The sequence below is a fragment of the Vicugna pacos genome, chromosome 10, assembly GCF_048564905.1.
Source record: "Vicugna pacos chromosome 10, VicPac4, whole genome shotgun sequence".
Classification (NCBI taxonomy): Eukaryota; Metazoa; Chordata; class Mammalia; order Artiodactyla; family Camelidae; genus Vicugna; species Vicugna pacos.
This window is the reverse complement of record NC_132996.1, coordinates 68,256,052-68,272,011: the sequence shown is the minus strand read 5'-3', so window position 1 is coordinate 68,272,011 and position 15,960 is coordinate 68,256,052. Positions and strand designations below refer to the sequence as shown.

Sequence of the window (15,960 nt, the reverse complement as noted above, 5' to 3'; positions counted from 1 at the left end):
GTTACCATGGGAATCGAGGATTGACGTCACCTAGGGCTTCCGCGCCGAACCCGAGGGTCGACCGTGAAGCCAGGGGCTGAGAGTGGAGTTTGCCCTACCTACGCATGCGCGCTCCTGCACCACTCCTCCCGGACCCTACATCTCGTTCAGTTTGGGCTTTTCCGCCGAGCCCTCTAGCTTAAACCCAAGGAAACTACTCCCCGGGGGAGTGGGGAAAAAATAAAATCGAATCAGTGACAGCCAATCTCATGACAGTACGACGCAACCGAGCTTGGTTGACTCCTTCAACTCCAGCCAATGAGAGAGCTCTTGGCCCCATACGTCATAGAGTTTGCCCCACCCTATCTCCTCCTTTCTGGACTCCGAGCTCAGTTCGCGCAGTAACAAATGAAGTGCGCGCTGCGACACCTCCCAGCTCTCCAGGCTCGGCCGCCATTTCCTCGCCAGGCCTAACGGTCCGGCCAATCCCAGCGCGCATCGAGAAGAGTTAAGGCTCCACCAATCGGAGGCCGCCGATTCCAACCCCTTGCCTCGGCCGGACCCAATCCAGGCCCCGGCCCCGTCGCCCCCGGCCCGCCCCCGCGGCGCCCTCTCTCCTCCCTCTTTGTGCGTCTCGCGCCGCCGCCGCCCGCCGCGTGAGAGGACGGGCTCCGCGCGTTCCGCGGCAGCGCAGTCAAGTCCCCTCCCCCCCGGAAGATTCGCGAAGGAGAAGCCGCCGCTGCCGAAAAGGAGCCGGTGGTGCCGGTCCCCTGGGGCGCCATGGCGACCGGAGCGAACGCCACGCCGCTGGGTAAGCTGGGCCCCCACGGCCTCCCCCCTCTTCCTGGCCCTAAAGGGGACTTCGAGCCGGGGCCACCGCCTGCCCCCGGGCCTGGGGCGGGGCTGCTGGTGCCCGGGCCTCCGCCGCCCCCGCCCGTGGGCTCGGTGGGGGCCCTGACCGCGGCCTTCCCCTTCGCGGCACTGCCGCCGCCGCCGCCGCCGCCGCCCCCCCCGCCTCCCCAGCAGCCGCCGCCGCCGCCGCCGCCCTCTCCGGGCTCCTCGTACGCGCCGCCGCAGCCGCCCCCTCCGCCGCCGCTCTACCAGCGGGTGTCGCCACCGCAGCCGCCGCCGCCACCCCAGCCGCCGCGTCAGGACCAGCAGCCGGGCCCGGCCGGCGGCGGAGGAGGTGAGTCGGGCCGAGAGAGCGCGAGAGGCGCCGCGCGGACGGGCCCGGCCGGCTGAGGGGCGCGCAGCGGCGGCGACGGCGGCTGCACGCGGCAGGGGCGCGCGCGCGCGCACGGGGAGGCCCGGGCGGAGGCGCCACGGGGCGCGCGGCCTGGTTCTCGGGCCTCGAGTGCGCACGCGCGTTAGGGGAGGGAGCGGGCACGGCGGGAGGTTGTTGCGCGCAGGCGCAGTGTGGAGCCCAGGCTTTGCGGTCCCACCAAAAGCGAGGCGGGGAGGCGTTTCCCTGTCGCTCTCCGCCTCTAGTGTAGGGGAGAGGTTGTGGAGGGGGTCTTCTAGGGGATGGCGTGCTGAGTTCATGTCTGGAGGGTATGAAAGGGTCAACGACGTGGAGCATTCTCTTCTTGGTTATAGAGCCATAAAGGAAGAAAAGTACCAAGACTAGCTTCTCTACTTATGCAGTAAGGCAGGATTTTTACTACAGAGAACCATAGAAGTTGAAAGTCTTAAGGCGATGGTTGGGCCCGATTTTTTTGTGTGGCTCTTTAGGGGAGGGAATTCTGTTTCTTCCCTAATCTCCCTGTATCTACCTTTAAGAAGTCTGGCACTCCTTCTCCTCCTTAGGCCTTCCCCCGGGCCTGGCCCCTGAGAAGTAGAAGTCTTGTGTACCAAGTGTTAAGGTGTTTCTGTTTGTGTACTAGGGATGGGGTTTTGGCTACTATCCTATAGCTTTTCCTTTGTCGAACTTTTGATAAACCCTTAAGACACTCAGTATTCAACTGACCAGGAAAATTGAATGCTGATCTTGGCTAAACTTCAGAGAAAAAAGTGATCTTGTTGAAGAATTGAGGTTTCTTGACTTAGAAGCCATGGGTTTAGTTGTATACTGGCCCCTTTAGAAAGATGATTGGTGGAGAGGTGGAGGTGGGAGGAGTCAGCAGGCCCCCATATTTTATAGACTTGTCTAAATATTCACTCTATTCTTCTGTTCCTTGGGGCTCTTAAGGCATTCATGAACCAGATGTAGTATGTATCTTCTAAACATTTTATTTCATTATCTGTAGCTTTACACATCGAAATTTATCTTGTTGACATCACAGAACTTTTGTGGACAAAAAATGTGAAATCTTAACTTTTCAGACCCAGGTCCAGGTCCCCTTCTAGTGGCCATGTCTCTTGACTCCTCAGGTTTGTCTTCCATCCTTTGCCATTTCCATTTTAGGTTCTCAGTTTCACAGTCTACTGAGGTTGTGTATAGTATCATAAGCATCCTAAACGGCCTGTTCATGGTTTCTCTGCTGCTTTTCATTTGCATCTGATGAACTTTATCTCCTTTAGACTTCCCAAGTAAGAAGCGGAAGAGAAGCCGCTGGAACCAAGACACAATGGAACAGAAGACCGTGATTCCAGGAATGCCTACAGTTATTCCCCCTGGACTTACTCGGGAACAAGAAAGAGCTTATATAGGTAAATACACGTTCTGCACCCAAATGCATTTTCAGATTGTTAGAGTATGTTCTGAGCAACGTTTTATTTCTTGAAAGTTTGAGATTTTAAAGTTTTCTCTCTTTTTCTGAGAGGTATGGTCGGGTGTACTTGTGACTTTGATATAATCCATCAGTTTTTGCTCTTTGAGTCCTGCATTTGTAGCTCTTTGTTTTGGTCTGTTTGTAATAATGGTGTTCTCCATGAGTGCCAGAGGATAGAGGGGCCCAGTTAGGAGTGAGAATAGTCCCCAGTCCAGCACACACACACACTACCCCCTTAAGTTGCTGTTCATTGGCAGTTGATGAGGTGAGTGTCTTAATGCCTCTCTGGACACTGCCCCAGTGGAGGACACTGCAGGTATTGTAAACCAAGTACCTTTTCACAGCATGACCTTTCACCGTAATTTCATATTTCTCCCTTCCCTAAAATGTGGTCTTTTATTTTTTTTTTAGGTACTTTCTGAAAGGGGGGAACTCAATCAAAAAGTGGTTCGGTTCTGAAAGTGTTTACAGTGCACCCCTTTTTACCATTTTGTTGAATTTAACCTTTCCTTCAGCGTCTTTTCTGGCTTGGTCTTTGGAGACCTGTCTTAAAATGAGGGCTCTTGTATTTACTACTAAAGAACTGCTGGGAAAGGGATACTGCTTGGATATGGAATAATGAGGTATTTAGGATAAGAGATCTTAACAGTTGGGAAACTTTGAGAATTAAGATTGACTGTTTACAGTAGAAATGAAGTTAATCTCAAAATTACCTTTTCTAAAAATACGTTTTTAATGCAAGTTTTACCTTTATGTACCTGTGGAGCTGCTTCAGAATTCACTTGGTAAACATTACCTACTAACCAAATAAACATCCCCTTTGGAGTACACTAGGGCAGACGCCTCCTAGACCTGTGAGGCTGTGGCCTTCATGAATAAAAATCTTCAAGGCTGGCACGTTGTTGTTGTTGAGGATCTTAATCTCTCATGTTTTTAGACTGCTGAGAATTCTGAGGTGTTGGAATTGTCTATCACCTTTTTACAATACTAATCTTTTTTTCCCACTGTTTCAATCTCCTCCCACCCACCCCATTACGTCTCATATTTGACTGGTCAGGTCTTGACAACCTTATGAAAATGTCCCTAGTGGAATGATATCCCAAGGACACAAGCAGATGTAGAAAATGGGAAAAAACAATTCTTTACATCTCCAGTTCTTTTCCTGTGGAGGGAGTTATTGCTATGGGCCCTCAAGGGCTTATAGCTATAATCAAAGTAGTTAGAATCAAAGCTGAGGCTGGTGTAGGTCTCGGCTCTTAGGAAAATAGCCTCTTTTTGATTTAGGTGCTAACTGTTTACTCAGATCAGATCCCATACCGCTACAGTCCCAGTCAAGAGGACTGCCTACCTCCATGAAGGTTACTTTCACCTTGAGTACTTGACTTAGTACCTGAACACCAAGTCAGAACTTTTTATGGCATAAAAGAACGTTCGGGCCCATGTGTGTCTTACTGCGTTTCTGTCTCTCATGCTGCCTTGTACAGAATGTCCTCAGTATCTTCTCTTGATATTAATGTGGATTTTCACTTCTTTAGATTTTGAATGGGTATGTTGTAGCCCTGTGGAATGTATTTAAAATTAGAAGGGTGTCTGGGGTTAGACATGAGTTAATTCTTGGAGCCAACTCAACTTTAACCCAAACCAGTAAGACTTGCCCTTATTAGAGATGCCTGCTTAGGACACTCAGATGCCACAAAGGTAAGAAACAGGCGGTTATTCAGCATGATGAAGAAAGCGATCTGGTTCTGCAGTTCCCAATATTTTGAGAAATCATCTGAGTAATACTTCCCTGCAGTCACTGAACTTTTGTGAAACCCTCATCTCTTTTTCACATTACAGCCTCATCTGTCAAGGTCTGAGGGCCACATATATTCTCCTTGAGCCACATTTTCCATCTTCTGCACCCCTACCTACTTTTATTCCCCACATAAGGAGCAAGTCTAAAAACAGACTTCTGGCATTTTATGGTTAACTGGTTTATTAAGGTATATGGATTGTCATAAAATTTGAATAAAAGCAACAGGTATTGGGAGATCCTTACTATTATGGATCTGATTATGCATAAAGACTGTGTACAAACTTCTATAAGGTTGTTGAAATGGTTATTAAATGTTTTACTGGTTTAAGGAATTTTAAGCCTGGTATCATTGAAAATGATCTTTGCTCAACTGATATTTTTCCTTGTCCCATGTTAATTGAGTTTTATTTTGGGCTGTGTTTAATATTTAATGAAGAAAAACTCAAGAGTCTTGCACTTGAGAAAGTAATTTGATGGAAACAGGGTGTTGGTGTTAACATATGGTTTGGTTCTGGATGCCAATTGTATAGCAAGCCTTGGTGGGGAGGGAGAGGTGAAATACCTCCTAATAATTGCTTTGATGTTAGTGAATAGTCTACTGCTAACCCCTCTTCCAACAAACTGTTTGCTTCCTTAAGTGGTAACCATTTTGGAGTGAAAAATATTTATAGATGTAAATGGACTCCTGCCGATAAGTGGTTGGGGGTTTTTGCCTCAATGTGTTCACTGATCAGTCGTCCCTTTCAAAGTCTCCGAGTTCTTCATGCTTGTTGTTGAGATTTGAGATGTTTTTTGGTAACATTGTCTTTTTTCCATCCTTTTTTTTTCTTTCCTAACCTGGTTTCTTCCAGTGCAACTGCAGATAGAAGACCTGACTCGTAAACTGCGCACAGGAGACCTGGGCATCCCCCCTAACCCTGAGGACAGGTTGGGAAACAGTTTTAACCAGCTGACAGTAACGCTTTTACCTTTTTCTCAATACATTTTACTGGTGGCAACATGTTGTGTCAGTTCAATAAAATCCTAGTAACTGGTATTCTGACCATTCTGGGGACTGGAGTGTAAATTAGCAGTATATATGGTCAGTCTTCAGTTAGAAATGATGAAATTTAATTACTAGCAGAATCAAAAGTTACAGGAAAATGGACAACTGGTTTTCAATTGGTAAACATGTAGATTTTAACCTGATTTACCCACTGGTAGGGGCAGTGAGGTGGCCCATTAACCAACCTTTTTCAGTACCTGCTTTGGCTGAAAGCCCAGGCTATAGAATTTTCCTCACAGGTACTACACAATGCAGGGATTAAGAATATTTTTGAGCATCACTTGAGTTTGAGCAGGCTAGAAACTCAGTCTGGTCAACTCAGTGCTGCAATCTTCTGCTCATGGTTTTGACATGGTTTTAAAATAGATGAGATTCTAACCAACTTCTTTCACTGCCAGTTAATTTTCAGCCTTGGCCATTGCCTGAGGTGTTGAGGGGGGCCAGAATATTCTCACCTGTTGGGAAGGCAAGCAACCAACCCTAAATTACCTTTTTTTTAAGGGGAGTGTTGTCCTCCAACAGCTGTTGTCATATTTCAGTTTACAGTTTCTCCCACCTCTGAAAAGTAAAAAGTCAGAAATGAACGTTTTAAACAGGAATTTTTATTGGCAGGCTGATAATTGAACAGCTAAAATCTGGTCCATTTAACAGAAGGGCAGTATGCTTCCCTCTTAATTAAATTTCTTTTAGTGCATGCAGTGTAGTTGACACTTTCCTTTAAAAAATATTGGTTCTAGTTTTTGTTACTCAATAGTTAAATCAGGAAGATGATGTGATGTTTTTAGAAATCACTCACTTAAGCATCTTTCTGCTGCCCTTTGTCAGGAAACAAATCAACTTATTTCTCTATATTGATTCTAATTTTGCTTAATTAAATTTATTATTTTTTCACCTATAGATATTGATTGGAGGGTTGTGTTGTGTTTTATATTTTGATTTTTTTTTTTTAAAGATTTGCATTGTAGGTTGTAGACCACAACTGTTTAGTGCCTTTTTGGCCTTTTTCCTTTTAATATGTCTACAGGTTACCAGGCAATTCCTCAAAAGGTTGAGTTTTTAACAAACCTTTGCTTCCTGGAGAATTGGGATTAGAATTTAGTTGATCAATATGATGCCTGTTTGAAGTGAAGAAGTTGGGCCAGTCTGACCTCTAGAATATTGACTTTTGTCTTTCACATCCACAATTTGGAAAGAGGTTACACTGTTGTGAGGCTTTTAAATGACCAATTTGATACTGGTAAAACTTACTTTGGTAATCAGCCAGAAATGCTTAACTCTAGACAGCTATGGGGTAGGAATTAGAGATGTCAAGCATGTTAGAAATAAAACCAGAGCAGAGGTTTTTTTTCCTCCCTTGTATTCAGTTTGAAAGAGGCCCTTATGCCTGATGGTTTTGCTTTTGAGCCCAGGTTGGAGGGAAATGCATGAGTTTCTTAAGATTATTTAAGAAGGTGTATTCTCAATATTAAGCCACTTACGCTATACTGATGTTGCTTAAGTTAAAAATGTTTTAAAATTTTTTATAGATGTAAATGTATAAGATGATAGTCTAATGAGCTGGGGTATGTTTGCTTTTGTTCACTATTATTTGATTGTGCTAACAGTTTATACAGATGCTAGAAACGGAGGTATCATTTAGCCGTCATTAGCCATGAACAAACCTGACCTTTTATTCCATCGTGTGTGTAACGTGGTATGACATGGTTCCCTTTAGGCTGAAGACAGTGGGAGCAGCCGAGTTCAGTCCTTGCTCTCCAACTAGGCAAGGTTCTCTCAACTAAACCAAGGGTATAGGAGTCTTGACTATTTTCAGGATGTTTTTTTTTTCAATAACCTGATCCACATGGTCTCTTCCCTTCTTGCAGCTGCTACTAAATTTTCATTCAGAATATCAAGCTATGATCCTTTTTGTAATCTTAACTCAGAATTCTAGGAGTGTAACTTCTCTTTTTTTGTTACCGCAAAATCCAGCTGTGGTAAACTGACCATTTTATCATTACTATTTTTTACTTGTAGCAACAGCATTTTATTCCTTAAAAAAAGAGAGAGAGAGAAAATCTGCTTTCTGGACTTGTAAACTCTGGTGGAGAATCATAGGTTTTCCCCTTGCCGTTTGCAGGTTCAGACCCTAGACAAGTACTTGACCAAATCTGCACTTGCAGCCTCTCTCAGACGCTGCGTTAGCAATTTAACATTTTTCTCTACCCAGACTCCCTAACCTCGAACAGCCAGAAAACAGGTTGACTCCTGGGCCTTGGACACAGCCAGCCAGGCCATTGAAGGAAAAGCAGAGACGAAGCCTTGAACCATCTCTCTCCATTGTGGGGGCCAAGTAGCTGCAGTAGCCTTGAGTCCCAGTTGCATTGGGTTAAAGAGCTTGTACTTACCATGTGACAGGGGTGCAGACATTCTTCCTGATAGGGCATGAGCTCTGCAGGAGTTAACATTTTACCTAAACTTGGGGTTTTCGTGGTTCATAAAGTTGTAATGCTGTTAATTTTTTTCAAATGAAAGAAAACTCATTTGGCAAGAGGAACCCAGAAGGTGATACTGTCCTTGCCATTTATAGTCCTAAAGATTTTCCCTGGAAAGGACAGACTTTTTTCCCCCCTCATCACTTTTAGAAGCAAAACAATTTTTTTCCTTTCTCACACACATCCCCGTCCCCCTTAATGCTAAGCCAGCTTCCACCTCCCCATTCCACACGATCTTGAATAGCACACGTTATGGTTGGTTCCTCCGAAGAATGTTGTGTTAGGGTCTGAGAGGCAGAGGGGCAGGGGAAGACTTATTTTAGCCCTGTGGGGATGAGAGAAAAGTGAAGACAGAGCGGTAACGGTCGTCTGTTTCCCACAGGTCCCCTTCCCCTGAGCCCATCTACAATAGTGAGGGGAAGCGGCTCAACACTCGCGAGTTCCGCACCCGCAAGAAGCTGGAAGAGGAGCGGCATAACCTCATCACTGAAATGGTTGCTCTGAACCCTGATTTCAAGCCACCTGCAGATTACAAGTAAGCTGAAGGCTTAGGTGATCTGGGACAAGGTCACCTGCAGATGGGATGTCGTCCGTGGTAGAACAGTTTTAGTACTAACTATCCCTTAACCCCCACTCACCTGTTAATTAACATGTGGTGCCAAGGGTTATTTCTAGAAGAGTTGTCAGTTACCTGTGTCATCACGGAAATGTGCGGTGTCTATGAGTCTTTTCTTTCTTAGACCTCCAGCAACACGTGTGAGTGATAAAGTTATGATTCCACAAGATGAGTATCCAGAAATCAACTTTGTGGGGCTGCTGATTGGGCCCAGGTGAGTCAGTACTATCCTGTGGGATGTAGAGTTCCTAAGAACCTGTGACATGCGTCTGTCTTGGGCCTAATCGGGTGCCGTTGGTGGCTCTCCTTCCTATTTTTGGTAGGATGTTCACTTTGGGTAAGTTCAAGCCTTTCCTTGAGGAAATTTCTTAACTTCCCCATTTTACCGCAGAGAAGTCACATCTTGAGGATTGCTGTGACTATGACCTTAAAACTTAGAGATCATGGAGCTCTTGGTGGGAAAATCCAGTTCTCTACACTCAGTATCCTACCAGTGCCTAATGATCCCCTCTGGTGCGTGAATTGGCGTCTCAGGTGTGTAATAGCAATAATCTTTTCTGCCTCTGGTAGAGGGAACACCTTGAAGAACATAGAGAAGGAGTGTAACGCCAAGATTATGATCCGGGGGAAAGGGTCTGTGAAAGAAGGGAAGGTCGGGCGCAAAGATGGCCAGATGCTGCCAGGGGAAGATGAGCCACTTCATGCCCTGGTTACTGCCAATACTATGGAGAATGTGAAGAAAGCCGTGGAACAGGTGAGGGAGCCAGAAAGGAAGCCTTTTGCCAGAAATCTAGGAGGTAGTCGATAGTCCTGGGACTTAAATAACTGTGCCTGTGGCATCTCCACCAGATAAGGAACATCCTGAAGCAGGGTATTGAGACCCCTGAGGACCAGAATGATCTACGGAAGATGCAGCTTCGAGAGTTGGCTCGCTTGAATGGAACCCTTCGGGAAGACGATAACAGGTGTGTGGTTGGGTTAGAGAGGAGGGCACAGAAGCCTGAAAAACCTGTGGAAGGAGGGTGATTGGCCATAGCCCTCAAGGTGACTTTTTTTTTTCAACAGGATCTTAAGACCCTGGCAGAGCTCGGAAACCCGCAGCATTACCAATACTACAGTGTGTACCAAGTGTGGAGGGGCTGGGCACATTGCTTCTGATTGCAAATTCCAGAGGTGAGGGAGTAGTTGTCTCTAGGTAGCCCATGGTGTACAAGTTGGCTCTTGAGCACATGGGTTGGTTCCTGTTACCTATAGATCCAAGAGAAGCTTCCTTCTGTGAATGTGGTCTGTAATGGTGTGATTTAAAGCCCAGGAAGATTAGAAATAGCCAGTGCTGAATACCCATGTTCTGTTGTTCATCTTGAGCCCAGGAAAACTGGAAACTTCCCTCTGGGTGTGTGTTCACTGTGGCTCAGTATTAAATTTCCATTTGTTACTTGAGATTGGTGTAAGAAGACTGAGCAACCTATGGTGTGTTGACCATTTGGGAACCAGCACTTGATGGCAACATTGTTTGACTTTGGGTGGCAGCTAGGAAAAGCTTTGTTAAGAATGGTCTGGTAGTTGCTTCAGCCTTGTATAGGTTTTTCTTCTCAAAGCTGGAATGTAGAAATTGATGAAACTTGCTATTTGGAAAAACCTGTGCTTTCCTGGCTGGTGTGGTGCCTACTGTCTCCTCTCTTCTTGCCCCAGTGGTCTCTGCTGTGGCAGAAATACACATGATAATCCCAGATGCAGAGCTGGGCATGGAACTGAAGAGCTCATGAGACTAATTTGAAAAGGGGTTAGAAAGGGTGACTGGATTCCTCAAAACTTCCTCTGTGTAGATTCGTCACAGTAAAAGTTCCTTTTTAATAAGTTTTTTTCCCTTCTCCTTGTGTTCCACACCCCACCTTTAGGCCTGGTGACCCTCAGTCAGCTCAGGATAAAGCACGGATGGATAAGGAATACTTGTCCCTCATGGCTGAACTGGGGGAGGCACCCGTGCCCGCATCTGTAGGCTCCACCTCTGGACCTGCCACCACACCTCTGGCCAGTGCACCTCGGCCTGCTGCTCCTGCCAACAACCCACCTCCGCCGGTGAGCTTCAGGGGCTGGTTCTAACAGCCTCAGCCCCCCATTCTCTTCCTAAGAGACTGAGGGTTGCGGCCAGGGGCTTTGGGTAGAGCAGGCTGGTGGACATGGCTGGCAACATTGTTCTTTCGGGATGTCAGGAATGTTTGGGGACCTCTCAGTTAGGGAAGAGCTTGTCCTTGTGTTCTGGTCCTGTGGCGTAGCCGAAAGAACAGTGTTGCCACCAGGGGGAGCAGGCAGGGACATCGGCGGGAAGTGCTCTCACATAGTCTCTCATGTCCACCACGCAGAGCCGCCCACCCTGGATGAATTCTGGTCCTTCAGAGAGTCGGCCCTACCACGGCATGCATGGAGGTGGGCCCGGTGGGCCCGGTGGTGGCCCCCACAGTTTCCCGCACCCACTACCCAGCCTGGCAGGTGGGCATGGTGGACATCCCATGCAGCACAACCCTAATGGACCCCCACCCCCGTGGATGCAGCCGCCGCCGCCACCGATGAACCAGGGCCCCCACCCACCTGGGCACCATGGCCCTCCTCCAATGGGTAAGTAAGTGTCAGACCAGAAACTTTGGGGCTTTGGGATAAGCAAGGGTTTATATCAGGTCACTGCAGACTGGAAACTCTCAAAGTGTTCAGGTATTGGGCTGAGACTTGCCAAGGCTTGGGCTCCAGTAGGAGGAAGATCCCATCCTAATTCAGGAAGGGATTTCTGTGTGGGGTAGGCACAGGCCTACCTCTTAAGGCAGTGTTTCAGAACCACTTTTGTAAGGGTAGTGATTGCAATTTGTGTGACTAAATAAGCTGTTGGTGGGGGCGTCGTCTTCCCTGGCCAGTTCCAGTGTCCTGCTAAGTCCCTGCTCTTTCCTTCCATCAAGATCAGTACCTGGGAAGTACGCCTGTGGGCTCTGGGGTCTATCGCCTGCATCAAGGAAAAGGTAATGGAGCCTGGCTGTCTGCTCACTAGGGGGTGTCACCTGCCTAGGCCTGGGAGTGAGTGGGGGCTCTGTTGCAATCCCTCTCCTGTGAGACCTCACCCTTATCTCCACCTACCTGCAGGTATGATGCCGCCGCCACCTATGGGCATGATGCCGCCACCGCCGCCGCCTCCCAGTGGGCAGCCCCCGCCTCCTCCCTCTGGTCCTCTTCCCCCATGGCAACAGCAGCAGCAGCAGCCTCCGCCTCCCCCTCCGCCCAGCAGCAGTATGGCTTCCAGTACCCCCTTGCCATGGCAGCAAAGTGAGTAGAATATTTTGGGCTTGTGGGGGTGGGTGGGATTGGGGGGGTTGGGGCTGAGAGGAACGAGAGACCCTCACAGCTCAGGCAGGCAGGCACCTTGGGATGAGACTCTGGTCTCTGCTGGGGAGTAAACAGAAAGGGCCTTGTGGTCCCTCGGAGTCTTGGGGAGGAGAGCTGATGTTTGGCGTGGTGTCTATGGGGAAAGGTTTGTGGGATCTGGTGGGGGAGGCTGCCATCATAGGTAGGGTGCCAGAAGTCCAGGCTCTCAGGCTGTGTGAGCTGTTGGCTGGCCTGAGCCTATGCTTATGGCTAGGGTTGGGGGGAGGGTGCACGCATGCTCTGGAGAGGGATGTGACTGGGGCCTGAGAGACTGCAGGGGTGGGACCAGGCAGTGGGGAGGGTAGCTGTGGCCTTGAGGTTGAATGTGCGTTCGGTGGTGGCGGCGGATGGGCGGAGGGATGTCAGAGCCGGTTCTTGTGTCTGGTACCTTCCCCTCAGCCCTTCCAGGGGCATTGGTGACAAAGGGCTTACTCTGTTAAGCCTAGAGACCTCGAGGCTAACCCCAGGGTAGTCCTGCCCACCCCTCCACTCCCCATCACCAGGACAGCCCCGCCTGCCCGCCCCCCACCACCGTACCGCATGCCAAGCAAGGAGCAGGCGTCCCTCGCCCCCCATCCCAAGGCAGCAGCCGCAGAGAGCCGCGGTGTGCCCCCGCGCGTGTGACCTTGGGCTTCTTTACCACCCCAGATACGACGACTACCACCACGAGCGCTGGCACAGGGTCCATCCCGCCATGGCAACAGCAGCAGGCGGCTGCCGCAGCTTCTCCAGGAGCCCCTCAGATGCAAGGCAACCCCACTATGGTGCCCCTGCCCCCAGGGGTCCAGCCGCCTCTGCCGCCCGGGGCCCCTCCCCCTCCGCCGCCTCCGCCGCCTGGTTCCGCCGGCATGATGTATGCCCCGCCCCCCCCTCCTCCGCCTCCCATGGACCCTTCTAACTTTGTCACCATGATGGGCATGGGGGTGGCGGGCATGCCACCCTTCGGGATGCCTCCAGCTCCCCCACCGCCTCCACCACAGAACTAGACTCGGTTTTTTAAGAAAATATATATTATATATAGAGAGAATTGGTCTCGTTTAAACACACGCCGAACCTCACCATATGGAGCCAGACATTGGGACGCACGCATGTGATTGTGTGCACGCATGTGTGTGTGTGCACGCACCGGGCTGGGCCAAGCGACTGAGGACTCGCTTGGGAACGGGCAGGTGGTAGTAGGGGCGCCAGCTTGGGCTCTCCTGGCGCCCCGTAGCATCGAGTGTCTTCTTTGTCTTCTTTCTCTCCTCACCCAAATCCCTTTGCCTCTCCCCAAACCGGGCCGCCAGGATCCCTCCCCGCAGCAGCGATGGCCCGAGCCATGAGAGTGAGGACTTTCCGCGCCCATTGGTGACCCTTCCAGGCAGACAGCCTCAGCAGCGCCCCTGGTGGACAGGATGGTTCGGCAAAGCAGCCTGAGTTATTTTTGTGGACGGAATCAGAACACGCTGGCTCCATATTGTGAAATTTTTATTAATTTTTTTCTTTTTCCTTTGTTATTTCCTTATCTTTTCTTTTCTTCAGACTCCGTCCAAGGAGATGCTCTCCCCGGTCTTCTGCTGCAATTAGATTCCTTTCCCTCTTCTCATTCCTCGTTCTTCTCTTTCTAAGGAGAGAGGAACAAATGGTTTTTAGGCAAAGGCTTTTGGCCATCAGTGTTGGGCTAGTTGAGGGGTGTGGGGGATGTTTCTTTGGATCTAAGATTTTCAAGGTGCCATAGTCACCCTGAGGTTTTTTTAAGTGTGAGGTTTTGTCTCTGCCACCCTTGTAGAGTAGTGGGTTAATCCCCAGGTCCAGGGCCCATATCCATCCTGGGACCCCTGCCAGCGGTAGGTGGGGTGCCTAAGCCACCTTGGGCTTGTCTGCCAGCCCAGAGAGTCTTTTTCATGCTCTCTGAGCACCTAAGCTGCCTCAGATTCCATTTGTTCCTCTCCTTCCTGGAAGGCTTCATTTTAAAATTTATTTTAGTCCCAAACGTCTGAATGTTTTGCAGTGTCTAGGAGTTTGAGCCCCTTGTTTTCGTTCTGCTTCCTTTTTTCTTCCTTCCCTCTTCATGGAGTGATTATGTTGACAATAATGTATAATGCGCGTTCTCTTCACTGGTTTATCTGCAGAAATTTCTCTGGGCTTTTTTTTTCGGTGTATGATTCAACACTGCGTTAAAGGGGGATGTTCCATTGAATAAAAGAGCAGTGTGGTTTTCTGGGTCTGTTTATTTTCTTTTCTCTTAAACCCACTCTGCCATCAGCAGCAGCAGCAGCAGTTACCTTCCCTGTGTTCAGCCCCTGGCCCCACTTATCCCCTTCTCCCAGGGAAGCCTCTGGGACCTTCATTAAGGAAGCTCCCTACCAGCCTCCCTGTGTAGTTCTGGGGGAAGCTGGTGTGTGGGCGGCCCCACCTTTTCACTCTTGTTCACTAGTTAATGGCTGAGAACCAGGGTCCCCTCCCTCACCCATTGGTCCCTGTCCTTTTGAAGGCCTTTTCCTGGGGCTTGGGCCCCTACATTTGGTGAGCTCCAGTTGTGATTTGTGCCTGGAAGCTGCCACCTGACTGAGGCTCTGGGCCTGGGGAGACATCAGCACTAAAGGTCAAGCCTACTAATCCTGCCTGTCAGGCTCAGAGCTGCTAAAATTAAAACCGCCAAGTGGCTTTTTCTTTCTCTGCTGGTGACTCGCTGCCTGCCAGCACTGCAGGCTTCAAGGAGTGGTGGGGGCAGGAGAAAGGGCCCTGTCTTGTGCTTTGTAAGCACTTCTTTGCAGAGGGTCTCAGGCTATGCTGTTCGGTTCGTTCTTGTTGGGGAGCGGACAGGGCCTGTCACAGTACCAGAGAAGTCCATGTCTGTCCATGAGAGGAGAGGTCCTTGTTCAGCCACTGCTGTTGCTGTGCTGCAGTGCCCCTGGGGAGAGTTGTGTTGGGGCCTGCCCTTCCCCGGCTGCCTTTCCTTCGGGGAGGCTGAGGGACAGCAAGCTCCTACTGCCCAGCCCCTGGCCAGTGGGGACAATTCTGGCCTGGGCTACTTTCCAGTTTCAGGCTGGGGCTGGCCACTGCTGTTTAGCCAGAGCAGAGCCTGGGTGTCTGGGCCCTGTCAGGGATGCCTGTATTTTGCTTGTAGGCCTGCAGGAGTTAATGAATCCTCAGAAGCCAGGCGTGTTGACTGGGTCTCCCTCAGCAAGCCCTCAACTTCGGTGGACTGAAAGGGAGAGGGAGATCGTCTCTCTTTGTCCTTAACTGACAGAACGGGGGCAGGGCCTGGCATCCCTCTTTGACCTTGGCTTCACCTCATTGCTTCCTCCACAAGCCCAGTTTCCCTGGTGGGCTCATTGGGTGGTTAATTAGCTCTTTGAAGCGCTGGAAGAGGCAAGTGGCGCTATGTGGGTTTTAGAAATAAAATCAATAAATGACTTAACCACAGCCCGGCTGTCTCCTCCCGTTTCTCTCCCCTGGGGCCAGCGCCATTCCTGTGCTCACACCCTCCCTGCCGTCAGCCTTTGTTAAGGTTTTGGAGAGTAACAAAGTGACTGTGAGAGCGTCAGTCTTGGGTCTTTCTCTAAGCAGCTCGAGGCCCTGAAATGGAAGAGACAGCAGCAAGGCCTGGCCTGCAGAACCCGGCAGGCACCTTTCTTTGTGGCAGAACCGGAGAGATGGAGGAGTGTGTTCCTGCCTGCCTTGAGACCCCGCACCTCGGGTAGAGAAGAGCCCTCTGCTTGACCCTGTCGTTCCTGTTTCTGCTGCTGCAGCAGTGTCTCCCCACCCCCTCAAAGCTTCGTTAGTGAGAGGAATGTCAGTTGGGAAAGGTCAGTGTTAGGGCTCTGTTACTGAGACCCAGCCAAGTGCTCTGGAGAAACCCAAGCTTGGTCCCAGGAAGGAAGCAGGATTTTTGATTAGAAACCTAGTTGGACATAAATAACCTTTAGTTCAGTATCTGATTAGAA

General features: G+C 49.5%; 1 protein-coding gene across 12 annotated transcripts; it reads left to right on the top strand.

Annotated features, from left to right (window-relative positions):
• Positions 1-381: 381 nt before the first annotated feature.
• SF1 (splicing factor 1) lies at positions 382-14,229 on the top strand. 12 transcript variants are annotated; one of them, XM_072970224.1, is made up of 14 exons: positions 383-1,165; positions 2,500-2,628; positions 5,340-5,415; positions 8,390-8,542; positions 8,748-8,837; positions 9,194-9,377; positions 9,473-9,588; positions 9,689-9,796; positions 10,522-10,702; positions 10,966-11,239; positions 11,572-11,631; positions 11,753-11,932; positions 12,680-12,884; positions 13,318-14,229. In XM_072970224.1, exons 1-14 carry the CDS (start codon positions 760-762, stop codon positions 13,445-13,447), a joined length of 2,292 nt encoding a protein of 763 aa, XP_072826325.1. In that variant the 5' UTR covers positions 383-759; the 3' UTR covers positions 13,448-14,229. The 12 variants fall into 12 exon arrangements, with proteins under 12 accessions (XP_072826324.1, XP_072826325.1, XP_072826326.1 ...); XM_072970227.1 differs by having other exon boundaries at positions 385-790; XM_072970228.1 differs by having other exon boundaries at positions 386-790; positions 10,987-11,239.
• The last annotated feature ends 1,731 nt before the right edge of the window (positions 14,230-15,960 follow it).